Consider the following 13,383-nt stretch of genomic DNA (forward strand, 5'->3'; position numbering starts at 1 on the left):
CCCCCAGACCTGTGGGCCACAACCAGCTCCCAAGGCCATGGGTGCTCTCCTGGAGTCCCTCTGATCTCTCCAAGCCAGTTGGTTGTGAATGAGCTTCTTCTGCAGCAACCTGTGCTCAGTTACCCTCCTGAACCCTGGCAGCAACAGCACGTGGCTCCAAGTCTACCTGCTTGTCCGAGGGAGCGACGCGGAGCGAGCGTGGCGAGCAGGGAAGGTGGGAGCGGTTGGCTGGGAGCACGCAGTCGTCTCCTCCGGCTTCCAGCCTGCTTCTCCCTCAGCCTGCGATACCCGGGCACGATGCGGTGCGGGAGAGAGCGCTCAGTACGCATGGCGCAGCTGCCCCACGTGCATTTGCGCGTCCCTAGCCCAAAAGCGGTGGTTGTTCAAGGAGGTGAGGTTACACGCTCGGGGCGAGCGAGCTCGGTAACGGGGAAAAGGTTGCCCTGAGGCGGGGAACGGCATGTAGGGACAGCAAGAGCTCGTGGATGAAGGTGGAAACGCCTTCCCGCGGGGAAGGAAGGAGGGAAGGAGGAAGGAAGGAGGGAAGGAAGCAGGGAGGGAAGCGGCTTCCCACCTGCCGCTGCCCGGGGCCGCCCCCCCGCCCCGTCCCGTCCCGTCCCGTCCCTCCCCGTGCCCCGCCGCCGCTTACCGGGATCGCTGCAGCTCGAAGGCGGCGGCGGGGCCGGGCTGCCCCAGCTCGCAGCCTCCTCCACCGCCGCCCTGGGGGCTGGCGCGGCCGAAGGGCACGGGCAGCACGCCGGCCGTGAAGGAGTTGAGGCGGCCGCGGCTCCCCGCCGCCGCCGCCGCCGCGGCGCCCAGGAAGGCGGCGGCCGGCACCTGCACGGCGGCGAAGGCGTCCTCCTCCTCCTCCTCGTCCTCCTCGCCGCCGCCCTCCTCCTCCTCCGCCCCGCAGCGGGGCCGGGGGGGCTCGGCGGGCGCCGCCGGGGGGCTGCCCAGCCGCGGCGGCGGCGGCGGGGGCGGCGGCGGGGCCTGGCGGGGCCTGGCGGCGGGGCCGTCGGCCGGAGGAGGCGGCGGCGGCGGCGGGGGCCGCCCGTCGAGGGAGATGCTGGTGAGGAAGGAGAGCGCGGCCTGCCTGCGACGGGGGTCGCCGCGCGGCGGCGCCGCCGGCCCCGCTCCCGTTGGCAGCGGCGGCCCCGGCCCCTTCCTGGGGCAGGGCTCCGGCGGCGGCGGCGGCAGGGGCCCGGCGGCGGCGGGGCTGCCGGGGCTGGCGGCGGCCGCCGCCATTGCGCGTGGCTGTGCCGGCCGGCTGCCCGCTGCCCGCCGCCTCCCTGCCCTGCGGCCGGGCGCTGCGCTCTCGCTGCCGGGCTCCCCGCTAGGGCAGCGGGCGGGCGGCGGGGCGAGGCTGCCGTCGGGCCGCCGGCGGGGCCGCCCCGGAGGGCCGCATGGGGGTGCCGCGGCTATCACGTGCGGAGCGGGGAGCGGAGCAAAACAAAAGCCCGGCCAGCAGCCCGCAGCAGGAGGAGGAGGAGGAGGAGGAGGAGGAGGAGGAGGGAGAAGGGTGGGTCTCGGCGAGCTCCCTCCTTTCAACCTCTCTCCGCTTTTTTTTTTTTCTTTCCCCCTTCCCTCCTCCTCCTCCTCCTCCTCCTCCTCCTCCTCTTCTTCCCTTCCTGGATGCGAGGGGGCGGGCGGGAGCAGGGGGAGGTGGAGTCTGTGCCCACATGGCCCGCCGGGCTGACACCGCCGTGTCCACACCGGCAGCACCCCGGCCCGGCTGCTGCAGCGAGCTGGCGGCTCGGGAGACACCTCACAAGACCCCCAAACCATTAAAGCGCCATTAAAACACCTCACGAGACCCCCCCCAAACCATTAAAACACCATTAAAACACCTCACGAGACCCCCCAAACCATTAAAACACGATTAAAACACCTCACAAGACCCCCAAATCATTAAAGCATCATTAAAACACCTCACGAGACCCCCAAGCCCCCCTTCCCTCACCCCCTTCACCCCAAGCCTTCGCTCTGCCCTGCTCCGGGGGCAGTGGGGTTATTCAGGGTGCCCTCTCGCCCCCAGCCCCACTGGCCCGAGGCCAGTGCCATCACAGCGCGGAGCGCCTTCGTTTCTTCATCGCTTCACTCGCTCAACTCAGCCTTGCTACAAGTGTTTTTGTCCTTATGTAAGGGCTGGATAACAGAAACACCAGCACGCACGGTCCTTGTGAGACAGCAACGTGCACCTCCTTCATGAAGCATTACAATGACGTGTATTATTATGTCCCCGTTACAGTTTGCTGATAGTTTACAGCCCTCTCAGACTGTCACAAAGAAAGCAGTGCCCCCTATGATTTGATCAAAAGTTTGCAGATTTGATCAAAAAGCTGGGCACAGAGGAAAACCTAATGCTATTAATTTTGAAGCAGCTATGGACCCAGGTTTGCCTTCCTCTCAAAACTGACCTTTTGAGCATTCAATGACCTTAGGAATGAGCTCTGTGACTCGGATTGATTTGTGAAAGTCTGGCCTTTACTCACCCTGGGTGCCCCAAAACCCTGCCTTTAAGGCCCCGACGTCCCTGGGGTGGGCTCTGCAGGCTCCTGATGCGATAAGGATGCTGTAACAGGCAGCATGGATGGGAAATGCTGGGGGAAAGGGAGCGTTTCCCAACCCCCACCTCCTTCTAGATCCAAGTGCTATTTTGAGATGGGCATTCCCACTTCAGACTGCTCTCTTGAGGCTTAAGCTGATGCTGTCTTCCCTAGCAGATGGCACCGGTGTGCTCGTCCCTGTGGTGCATCGGGGACGGATGGTTTGGTTGGGAAGCGGGTGGGCCTGAGTGCCGGACTCACCTCCCCAGAGGAGAGCCCAGCTGGCACCTCCTGTCTGTAAGGGAGGTGCTCTGTACCCCGGTGATCACCACGAGTCCTTCCAACTTCTCTTTTGGAGAGGAAGCGTGAGGAATTGCTCCCGACTGGCAGCCCCGGTGCTGCAGCAGGAGGCAGTGGGGCGGCTGGTGCTAGGGAAGCGATGCGCTCAGGTCCCGTGGAGAAGCTCAGGGTGCCTTATGAGACAGTTCCACTTTTAAAAGAATTCAGGACTCTTTCGGGGAGGACTCCTGGGCCACACAGGGAAGTGCCATAGCTTCATAGCCTGACAGTCAGCACGTTCCCTGGGTGCTGACCTCTGACCCGAGGACTGCTTCTGTGTTGTAGGTCATGAACGTCACACCTTCCACATTACAGCTGAGTGAGGCATACACTCTTTTTTTACCTCTTGCATTTCTGACAGGAAGAAGCCACAGTGTGCATTTTTCCCCGGAGCTCAAAAGCTTGCTATGGCAACTGAGTCCAGGAGCGTATTTTCCAAATCCAGCCTCTACCAGGAGATAAGCACGGTAAAAGAGAAACGCCACCAAAATGCTGGGTGCAGGTTCAAGAGGTTTGTCTAACCTGGGGCAATTCTTATGCGTAAAGTGTGTGCTCCTTTTACAAAATCCCCCTTGTGGTGGGATAAATGTGAGCATTATGTTGCTTTGGAGGCATAACCTCTGCTCTAGAACACTTCTGAAGCTGTTCTAGAGAAAACTGTTAGACCCCCTTGTCCTCACAGGTGTCCAAATACATTTTGGCACCTGATACACTGTGTACAATTGGGAAGACTCATGTGAATGGTTGAGTTTATCGAACCTCCTTACATCAAAGTTAGAGGGACTGGGATAAATTGTAGGTCTTTGCTAAGCTGGGGCATTTGGCTGAGGTCACCAGGTTCTTGTCACCTCTTGCAACCTCTGCAGAGCCCATATCTGTGTGCCCATCAGCCTAACTTCCTCAGGGGACCTCAACAAATGCTCCTGTGGGCACCGTGTGGGTATGGACTGCCTTTCCCAACAGTGCTGCTGAAGATGGGTTAAAACATCCCTTCCACTGCACACGAGAACAAACCCGTTTGAGAAAGCAACATACAACAAGAAAAACACGACTTTTTCAGTCTAAAGTGAAGCTATTTTTGTTAATGAGTGGGGCACCACAGTACAGAGAAAATTGGCATGTTAGAAATACCAGGTTCTCTAGACCTATTTATATGTTTAGTAGCAAATTAAAACGAATATGTACAACCTAAGGTGAATATTTTTTTCCTAGTTACTTACATCCTTTTGATCTGTGCTTAGCAGAACTGTAGATGATTGCGCGGGCTATAGGAGTCTTGTTTGCCGGAGGTTATGTGGAAATGTTAAACAAATTGACTTTGCTGGTTCAAACTTTTTTCTTTGATGGGGAACCGGTGGTTGACTAGAGGAAATAGCAAACTTGAAAGGAAAACCAAAAAGACATATTCTGGAAACTTGCTTCTGTGACTGTTTTTTAAATCATTTTCCTCTCCAATTTCTCTTCCAACCAACCAGCTCTACCCAAGTGCAAGCAAATGTTTTTATTTCAGAGGTCACAGGCTTATGTAAGTGGTTGGATGACAAGTGGTAATAGGAGTGGAAGAGCGTGATAACTTTTTTACCCAGTGCACAAAATGCTGGAAGAGAGAGAGAGACTCACCAGCTGTGGGTGTCTGGAGACAACGAGGAACTGGGGGAGCCAGTTGACACAGGTGAGTGGAGAGGCCAGGTTTAAAGATTTTGAGGAGGGTAGAGGGATTTTGGACAAAAAAAAAAAAAAAAGAAAAAAAAAAGTGAAAGCTCAGCAATTTACCAGTCTGGGAAATGAGACTGTAGAAGTGGTGCCTCTGCCTTTGTAGGAAAGTGAATCCAAGCGTGGAAGCCTTATGTTGTCTTGGTTTTAGCATAACTAGTGCGAAGGGAGCCCTGTTGCAACGCAAGTGTGCAGCCAACAGGAGTTGAAGAGCAAGTCTGAAAGGCCACGGAAGGTTGAGCCGAAGCTGTGCGCCTGAATGGCTTGCCACCTCAAGCTTAAAAACATATTTGCAGGTGTATTGAAAACTTTGCCTGGAACTTGAGTTAGAGACAAGATTTGTATTATATTGAGAGTTAACTCTGCAGGAATAACCAGTCCTGAGTCACCAACGTGAGTCACCAGGCCAGTGCTTGAGTGTCCTCAGTGCAGTGTTTGTGTGCTTGGGCGATAAAAACAAGTTTCTTATTGTCATTGACACACGTTAGAGCTGCAGGAGGAAGGCAGCTAGTGGAAGGAAAAGCAAATGCAATTCTCTCTTGCCGTTTTCACAGCATTGTTTTCTGACTGTCAGGATCAGCCCGGTAATGTTGTTATATGCAAAGCTCAGCAGAGAAGTCATCTGAAGGTGGTACTGCGTCACTTCTGTAGTTGAGAACAGAAGCAACTGTTACCCATGGTCATGGATCCCACTGTCGGAGCTCAGCAGCTAGGCAGATTCCTGTAGCCTGTGAGCACACTTGCTGTGCAAGACTTCGGAGAAACAATAAATCAGCGATCTTATAAACGATTTGGCTTTTTTTAGTTCCTCCCCGAAGTCCCTTTTGGAATACAATTGCACTTCAATAGAAGAAAGAAGCTGTAACATTGAAGAAGGACTTGGAATATGAATTTAATAATCCTTCTGCTTAAAAGGAGCGTCTGGCAGAAATAAAATAGAGGGAATTTAAACACACTTCACTGAAAGCCATAGTTAAGAATGGAAATTGGATAAAGACAGTACAAATTCTTTACAAAAGACTAATACTGCATCTGGATAGTAAGTCCTATTTCAGTGCCAGGCCCTAACCTTAAGTCTGTTGTAAATTTAGCCTGATTCTCAGAAAAGCTAAGTACTTGCTTCCCACTGGTAATTCTTCAGGAGCCTGAGTGTTTTATTTTTTGAAGTCTGCTCTTGCTAATTGGATATAAAAGCTTGACACTAACATGCTTGTTGCCTTGTTTAAAAAACAGAGTTCCCTGGATATGCAGAGACCCACACTTGTCTCTTTACCAGGAACCTAACTTTGTTTTCTTGCATTGTTCTAGGGTGTGTGCCAACATTAGCTAGTTAACATAAACCGAATTCTTATACAGCAGTGGTAAAGTGGGAGAGATTTGGGGTCGCCTAGCATTATGGTTGGAGCAGTGTGGGCAAGATCCTGTGCATAACTGTCAGGAAGCGCAGAAGCAGATGCCCTTGGCGAAGATGAAACGGTGCCTCCACAGCTCAGCTGACATGCAGATATAAAGGTCACCAAATTAACCTGCTAATTATTTAAGATGTCAGAGGTGTGGCATGTGTGGTGTTTGTGTGGGTGTTGTACCGCCTTGAAAGGCTTCTGAGGTCTTCAGTAGGCTAGCAGTACACGTGTGGGTGGTGGGGCCAATTTGGTAGATGTTTGTCTCTTCAAGAAATTAGGGCACTCTAGTTAAGTGGTCAAAACCGGAATATATATCATTATTCCAACATACCATACCTTTAGGTGGGGCTGGTGGCAACAGCTTTTTAATAAGACTACTTAACATTTTCCATTGTAACACCTTGGCATTTTCTATGCTAGATCCTCTTCAGGCCAAACATTTTTTTTTCAGGAAACTTTGGTCAAAATGGTTATGCCAGCTCCAAGAGCAGGAACAAGAAAAACACATTGCTTCGCCCACATTAGAAATTCTTTTGACCTTTGCTTTGAAATCCCCAAGCATTCCTGCACTGAAACAAGAATTTAGGAGGTGGGCTTCTGTGTCTGAGGTGGGGCTGGGGGAAGGAGGAGGGAGTGCCCTTCCTGTCAAAATCCACCCACCTCGGTCCGATTTTAAGCCTTTGAATCATAGCGTGCATGTGCTAGCTGGAGACTTATTACTGCCTAGCAGCTAAAACTGCCAGTGATGTCTTCCCTGAGCAAACCTCAGCCTTCTGCATTTCCTGAACTAGCTGAGTGCACCCAGTCCCCAGACCTACAAGAGTGCAGGAAGGGATGTTCCCAGCTGTTCTGGGTCACGGTGGAGGCAGCTGCTGAAATATGGGTTCGGGGCAGGCAAGTGGTGCAGAGGAGGGAGCCGTAACGTTGGGTGCAGGGAGGGAAGGAGCTGCACGAGGAGAAAACACCGTCCTCCCTTCTGATGGATGCACTGCGAGGGGGCTGAGGGGAAGCACACCCAGCCTGAGTTCTCCTTCCTCAGTTTTTGCACACTTGTATTTTTAAAGTTACTCATTCAACTTAGGCTCAGTTTGAGGATTTCTGTTGGTGGTGGTGTTTGTTTGCTGTATATACTTCTGGATCCCTTAAGGACCCACACTCAAACAGGAGCTCTGTTTTACTAGTTGTTGCTAAAATGCTGACCCGTGCTGCAATGAGCTTGCAGGGTAAGTAGACAAAACAAGGAAGGTGGCCGTGTCTGAGCTGCAACTGGAATGTAGCAGTTTCTGGCTCCTATTTGTGTGATTAAATGGGAACAGGGCCACGTAGCTCCTCCCTCCCTTGGAAAACAAAAACCGTGGACACTTGTGCAGAAAACAATTCTGGTCTGTGTTTGTCCTTGTCTCACTGCAGTTTCTTCAGATTTTTTTTTTTTTGGTATCATAGTAAGTTAACGTAGGTGTGAGGTTCAAGAATGCAGTGGTCTTTATTCAGGTGAGGAGAACAGGCAAATGTCCTGTCTTCCTGGCAGTCTCCTTAAGCAGACAGATAAATAAAAAGCAGCTTGTAATGGCAGTAGAACAAAACAAGACTTACCACTAAAAAGAGCTTTTTTTTGTTTTTCATAAAGTGACAGCTGTGATTTATCCCATTCTTTACCATTTTGAGATAATTTGGAATTGAATATAGAATCACTGGATATTAAGATTTCAGTGGGAAGCCTGGGAGAACATCCGTCATCACCATGGTATTTGTTAATTTTTAATCGTCTAGGGATAATTTTAAAACATAGCTGCAGGTTTCTGAAACATTCATGTGAGCAAGTCTTTAGGTACGTTGGCTGCCTAGGGTAGGAAAATCCTCCAGTTCACAGGACAGTCTGACCAAGTTGCTGCGTGAGAGGGAAAATACTGTTGACACCTTCTGAGACACGGTCTTCAGTGAGGGTAAAAACATTAAATAAATAGCATCTGAAGTTCCCAAACGGGCATGCTGCTGGAGTGTTTTACTTCAGAGACTGTTGCATGAGTTCATCCTGTCTGTAAAAGTTTAATAACCAAGTTGAAAAGGAAAAAAAAAATGTTCAAGGGATTTTTTTTTTCTCCTCTTGAAAATATTTAATTCAGTGTGAACGAAGGAGGCACATGGAAAATTTTGGCAGAGCGAGCTGAGGTTTTGCACTGTCTCAATGTCATTTTTCTGCCTGTGTGCAATGCGATCCCCCATGAACGCCACGCTCGGTATGCTCCAGGATTTCAGGGTAAATTGTCAAGCCCTGTGAACTTCAGGAGATCCTCAGCAGGTGGAGATCGTCCCCAGCTGGTAGAAATCCTGAAACCCTTGAAGTAGAGCAGGCTCCCCTCATGCCACCTCGGCCTGCCTGCACAGGTGGCCTGGGCCCCTTCTCCTTGCCCTCATGGTGGGCACAGGCCCTGCCTGGGTCTTCTCTGAACAATACTCCTGTGCAAATATTTGCCACGGGCGAATTTCCAGCATAATAGTGCCCAGCAAGGTCAGCTCTGCCTCTTTCCCAGGGCGGCCAGATAAACTGGCACAACGCACTGAGGGAGACGGAGTGGCGGTGACCTTGGCGGGGCTGGGGCCAGTCTTGGCCGCAGGCCGGGTGTGAGGTGGTAGGGCAGCTCCACTCCCCCAAAAACCCTGAATAAACACTGCTAATGCTGGTGTGTGGATGTTTGGGAGTGCCTGTGGCCAGGTGAACTCTCTGAGGGGGCTGAGGGCCTGCTAGGGTGTGGGGACACTCAGAAATGGCATAGGTGGCCCGACCCTGGCATGGACGCCCAAGGGTTATGTCCGGAGAATGGGTTTTCTTCTTCATCACACCAAGATGTGTGTGAAGGGAGACCCCTAAGGGAGACCCCTAAATCCTACTGCTTGCTTTTGTGTTGGATGGGGAGGGAGTCCAGCCTTCATGAAGTACAGAAAATTCATCCTCAGAGGAATGACCAGAGACAGCTGGCTGCAATTCAGGGGGCAAAACAGCAGCTCAATCCTACCCTGAATAACCACAACTTGTTATATGCACATCTTGCATAGTCTGATAGAGACTAAAACTGCTAAAAAATGGTCTGAACGGGATGCCTTCTTCCCTCAGAAAAGTTTTGGCAGGGAACTGCCAAAAGAAAATTAATAAAATGAAAAAATAAGCAGCAAAAGAAAATGAAACAAATGGAAAAGTGGTCCCCTGGCAGGAGAGATCCAAAGTCTTCTGCTGTCTCCACTCCAACTGAGCAGCACCTTCATGTAATAATCTTTATGCAGAGATCAATGAGGCTGTTTAAATAAAAGAAGCATTTAGGTGTAAAAGAAAGCCAGAGAAGAGAGACTGCATTCAAATCAAAAGACTAAAATTCAAGCCTCCTTGAGCCCCAAGGAAAGGATAAATCCTTTAAGCTGTGAAGAAGTAAATGCTGGAGAAAGTCCGTGAAATCCATTCTAAAGTTTATCACAAAATAAAACTCAGTTAAGGGCCAGAAAGGAAACTGAACATTTCAAAGATGTGGCAATGTAGCAGAAGAGAACAGCTCTGCTAGCATGACATTTTGTCTGTATTTGGTGCATCTGCAGGTCTTTCTGTTTGGAAGCTTGACACACCAGTAATTCCTTCTTCCAATGTGAAAATAAATAGTTTATTTCTAATTTACTGCAATGTCTCTGGAGGTGGCTGGGTTTTTTTGTGCTAGCCCCTCAGGAAAGAAAGAAAATGTTCAGATACACACCAAAAAGGAATTAACTAGATTTTGGCTATATATATGTATAGCCAAAGACATATATATGTGTGTGTGTGTATGCAAGTATATATAGAGAGATAGATATTTCATTTTCCCCTGCGGGGATGTAATCCAACCAGATATAATAGGACATAATGAATACACTCAAACTAGAGCAATAGCAAGGATATGTAGCAGAACTATTCTGCTGGCTGTTTTTTGGAAATGTTTTAGCTGTTTCCATCATGCCAGCATGACTGTGTTCCTATGGGAACAAGCTTCCTCATAGCAAGAGGCTTCTATAGCAAGAGAAGGTGACTCCTGGCTAAAAACTTGGGGTTTAGCACAAAACTTAATTCTCCGTAAATATTATTTTTTTCTGTGATATTTGGATTACATTCACTCATTTTCAGAACTAATTAATTATTTTTTTTTCTACTCTGTCAATGAGGCAAGATGCTATCAGCTACATTAAAACTGTCATTAGGACTAGCTAGTAGATCCTCAATAGTAAAAGCTTGTTCGCACCCTCCTTGCAAGTATGGTGTTGCTTCCAAGAGCTGCATCCCACTGATGGTACTCCTTTTGAAAGGCACCATGCTGCAGCAGTAATCCCATACGCTTTAATAGGACTATAGGTGAATTAAAGTAGTAGTATTCTTTGTGAGGAAGCCTATTAAAATTTGGCTTCATGTTAACAGCTGCCTTCAATGCATATCTCCTCTGAGAAACAAGGTCTTGTGTTGTATATTGTAAGAGTATTATGTTGCTGTAATGTTTACTTGCAGCAGGAGTAATGCTTACAAGAAAAAAACGTGGAACTTCAAAGCTCTCTCAAGGATGCCTTTGAAAGAAGGGATTACAGGGGAAAAAAACAACCAACCAACCAACCAAACAAACAAAAAAAAACAAAAACAACAACAAAAAAACCAACAAAACAAAAAATCAATATGACCCATCAGAGAATGAAACAATTGCTGTAGCTAGCTGAATATTTCTTTGAATCAGTATTCTGAGTGTTCATACCCTGAACTGAAGCTGATCAAATGTATCTGCTTAATTTTTAATTCCTAACTGTAAAAACTGCCAGCAAAGTAGCTGTTATGCACATAAGTGATATGAAGGAGACAGAACTTAATCTGTTGTTCTTAACCAGCAGATAATGAATGGACATAGTGGAAATTGTAAGGAGGCTGGGACTCAAATTTCAAGGCAAGCTCGTAAACTGGGGGGAATTACCCAGTAAATGGAGTCGGATGTGCTGTACATCAAGGGGACAGATGTAAATGAAACCTCAAGTATGGTCCCATCATGTCCCATCTGGTACTATGAGTCCAGAAATACCATTTTTCTACAAACAAATGAAACAAGGATGTCAGAATTGTATCCTCCGGTCTTGTCCTTATTCCTCCTGTAATCACTGCTGAAACTTTTCTAGTTCTGTTCTCAGTGCTGGTTCATCACTGTCTTGTCTCTGCTGGCGTAGCCCTGGCTTTCCTTGCTGGTGCTCTAGTCTTGGTGCAACTCATCTTGTACCTCACTTGAGGTGCAGAGGGTGGCCATGAGGCATCCACCTGCTGAAGGCAAGGGGACCTTGTGTATGCCATTTCCCTTCTTATCCTTTAGGCAGGTGATGGTGAGCTGGCCCTGAAGAAATCTGAAGGTGCGTTAAACTCAGTAGACTTCAGGCACCAGTAGAAAACTCCAGAAAAAGTACTGGAGCAATGGGCTTGTTGGTGATAAGGTAGGATCAGTGCTTAGTATTGAGAAACTGAAGCACGTTTCAGGAGAGATCTGCTGTCTGCCCTGTTTTGTGCACTGCTGGTTCAGGCCACCTCAGCAGCTCACAAGGGGCCACAAAGTCCCTCCTTCCTGTACAGTTTCACCTGAGTGATTTGTTATTTTTGAGGGTGGAAAACACGTTTCTGAGAAACAGAAGCAAAGAAGAACAGACTATAAATAATCACAGAATGGGTTGGATTGGAAGGGGCCTTTTCAACTCTAATCAAAGCTTTGATTAGTGCTGACATTCTGTATAATATCAAGAAACTTCCTGGTTTAAATTTCCACCTGCTCTTAACAGCAAGGGCATGTTGCCACCCCTCTGTATTTTTGTGCTTAAGAAGGTACAGGAATTTCAAAGTGACGAGCTACAACGCCTAACCAGCATTTCAGCGGAGCCACTGTTCTGATAATATATCATGAAGCATATACTGTACCCTTGGAAACAGCCGTTTGCAGTTTCTGTCTTTAGAACGATCTTTATAGCTCAGAGGAGAACTGCACAGCAAAAACATGGGTGTGTTAATCCTTTGTAAGCTTGATAAGACGTGAATTTGTTTGACTAGCCATCTGCTAGTCTTGAGACTTTAGTGTTTGCTTGCCAACTAGAACAAAGTAGGCTGAGGGTTGTTTTGCTTTTATTGCTGTATATGAAGTACACCTGGATGCAGAGAAAAATAGGATGACGATGGACCATGAAGGCTGAGACAATGACAAATGAAAGTAGGGCTGTTTTTCTGGGAACTTCAAATGCTTAAATTCAGCGTGCAAGTGTTTCTAAAGTAGGTATTTTTGAAGGGCATCAAGCCAAGTAGTTTTAAGGCCAAATGTATGGCTATTTAAAGAAATACATCACAGAGCATTAAGAGTGACTCCCATGAAACACCGTTTGAATCATGCCTGAATTTTTGCAGTTTTGCCCCAGCTTAGAGCCAGCAAGCAGGTACGGCAGGGCACTGTAACACTCGGTGCCGAACATGGTCACGGAGGATCTTTCTTTTCCCTCCCCGCTCCGAGTGTTCCCTTGCAAGTGTTATGAAATGCAAAAGCAATAGCACTGTGTGGGTGAAGCCTAGAAAGCACAGCTCCCCTAGAAGCAGGCTGGTAGTGCACGTGAAGCGTGCCGGCCTTGTTTATTCTCAGGATAAATGCTGCCTCAGGGAGTATACCGGGGTGCCCCGCTTTGTACAGGGACTTTCCTCTCCCCAGATGACGGTGGCATGGGTCAGATTTAACCTGAAGGCAAATGCTTTCACTGGAAGGAGGTGCACGGGTGGAAGAGCAGTGGTTTGAAGGAGAAAGAGGGCTGCTCTTCGCCGTGACCGCACCAGGATGGTGCTACGCCAGCTCCCCCACGTGTGGGGTCCCTCGAGCTGGGAAGTGCCCTGCGCTCATCCCTCTGCCCTCTGAAAGCAACGCGGCGCTGCGTGCACGGTGGCTGATTTCAGCAAGGCTGAAGTCCATCAGAGTGATCTTTAACGCGGCGTGACTGACTTAAGGGCTTTTTTTCCTTTTTCATTAGCCGCATGAGGAGTACAGCACATCTGATGCGGGACACGGCCATGCTTTGTCTTGTGCTGGAGCACGGGTGCTCTGGCAGGGCAGACCGACGGAGGAACATCATCTCGGTGCTGACTCTTCCTGATAGGGCTGATGGAGCTGTTTTTCCAGTGTATTTCCAGCTAGGCTGTTAAAATAAACTTCTCCATGCAAGCTTGTGACTGGAAGCAGTCATCCTGCCTCTGTATTTGCCTTCTTTCTGTAACTGGGCTCTCCTCTGCAGAGCTTTCCCCTGCGTGGCTGAAATTACCCTGTGCACTGTCTTAGAGAGTATCAATACCTCACGTTAGCCACAAAACAACACTGTTTTAA

The 13,383-nt window shown here is 49.2% G+C and overlaps 1 protein-coding gene and 1 long non-coding RNA gene across 6 annotated transcripts in view; one reads left to right on the forward strand and one right to left on the reverse strand.

Moving 5' to 3' along the window:
* Window positions 1-1,831, reverse strand: part of CABLES1 (Cdk5 and Abl enzyme substrate 1) — a 69,091-nt gene extending 67,260 nt beyond the window's left edge. Inside the window, exon 1 of one of the 3 annotated variants that reach the window (XM_083823940.1) lies at window positions 650-1,831. In XM_083823940.1, coding sequence (XP_083680066.1) covers window positions 650-1,785 — 1,136 coding nt within the window. In that variant the 5' untranslated portion in view covers window positions 1,786-1,831. Of the gene's footprint in view, window positions 1-166; window positions 601-649 lie in introns of those variants that run through there. The other 2 variants (XM_083823939.1, XM_083823942.1) reach the window with 2 other exon arrangements.
* Window positions 290-13,022, forward strand: LOC310894162. 3 transcript variants are annotated; one of them, XR_014579624.1, is made up of 4 exons: window positions 976-1,069; window positions 3,247-3,352; window positions 4,396-4,557; window positions 5,153-13,022. It is a non-coding gene; the product is annotated as an uncharacterized lncRNA (long non-coding RNA). The 3 variants fall into 3 exon arrangements; XR_014579622.1 differs by lacking the exon at window positions 976-1,069 and adding an exon at window positions 290-391 and having other exon boundaries at window positions 3,247-4,557; XR_014579623.1 differs by having other exon boundaries at window positions 3,247-4,557.
* The last annotated feature ends 361 nt before the right edge of the window (window positions 13,023-13,383 follow it).

This window comes from Anser anser (assembly GCF_964211835.1).
Source record: "Anser anser genome assembly, chromosome: 2".
Classification (NCBI taxonomy): domain Eukaryota; kingdom Metazoa; phylum Chordata; class Aves; order Anseriformes; family Anatidae; genus Anser; species Anser anser.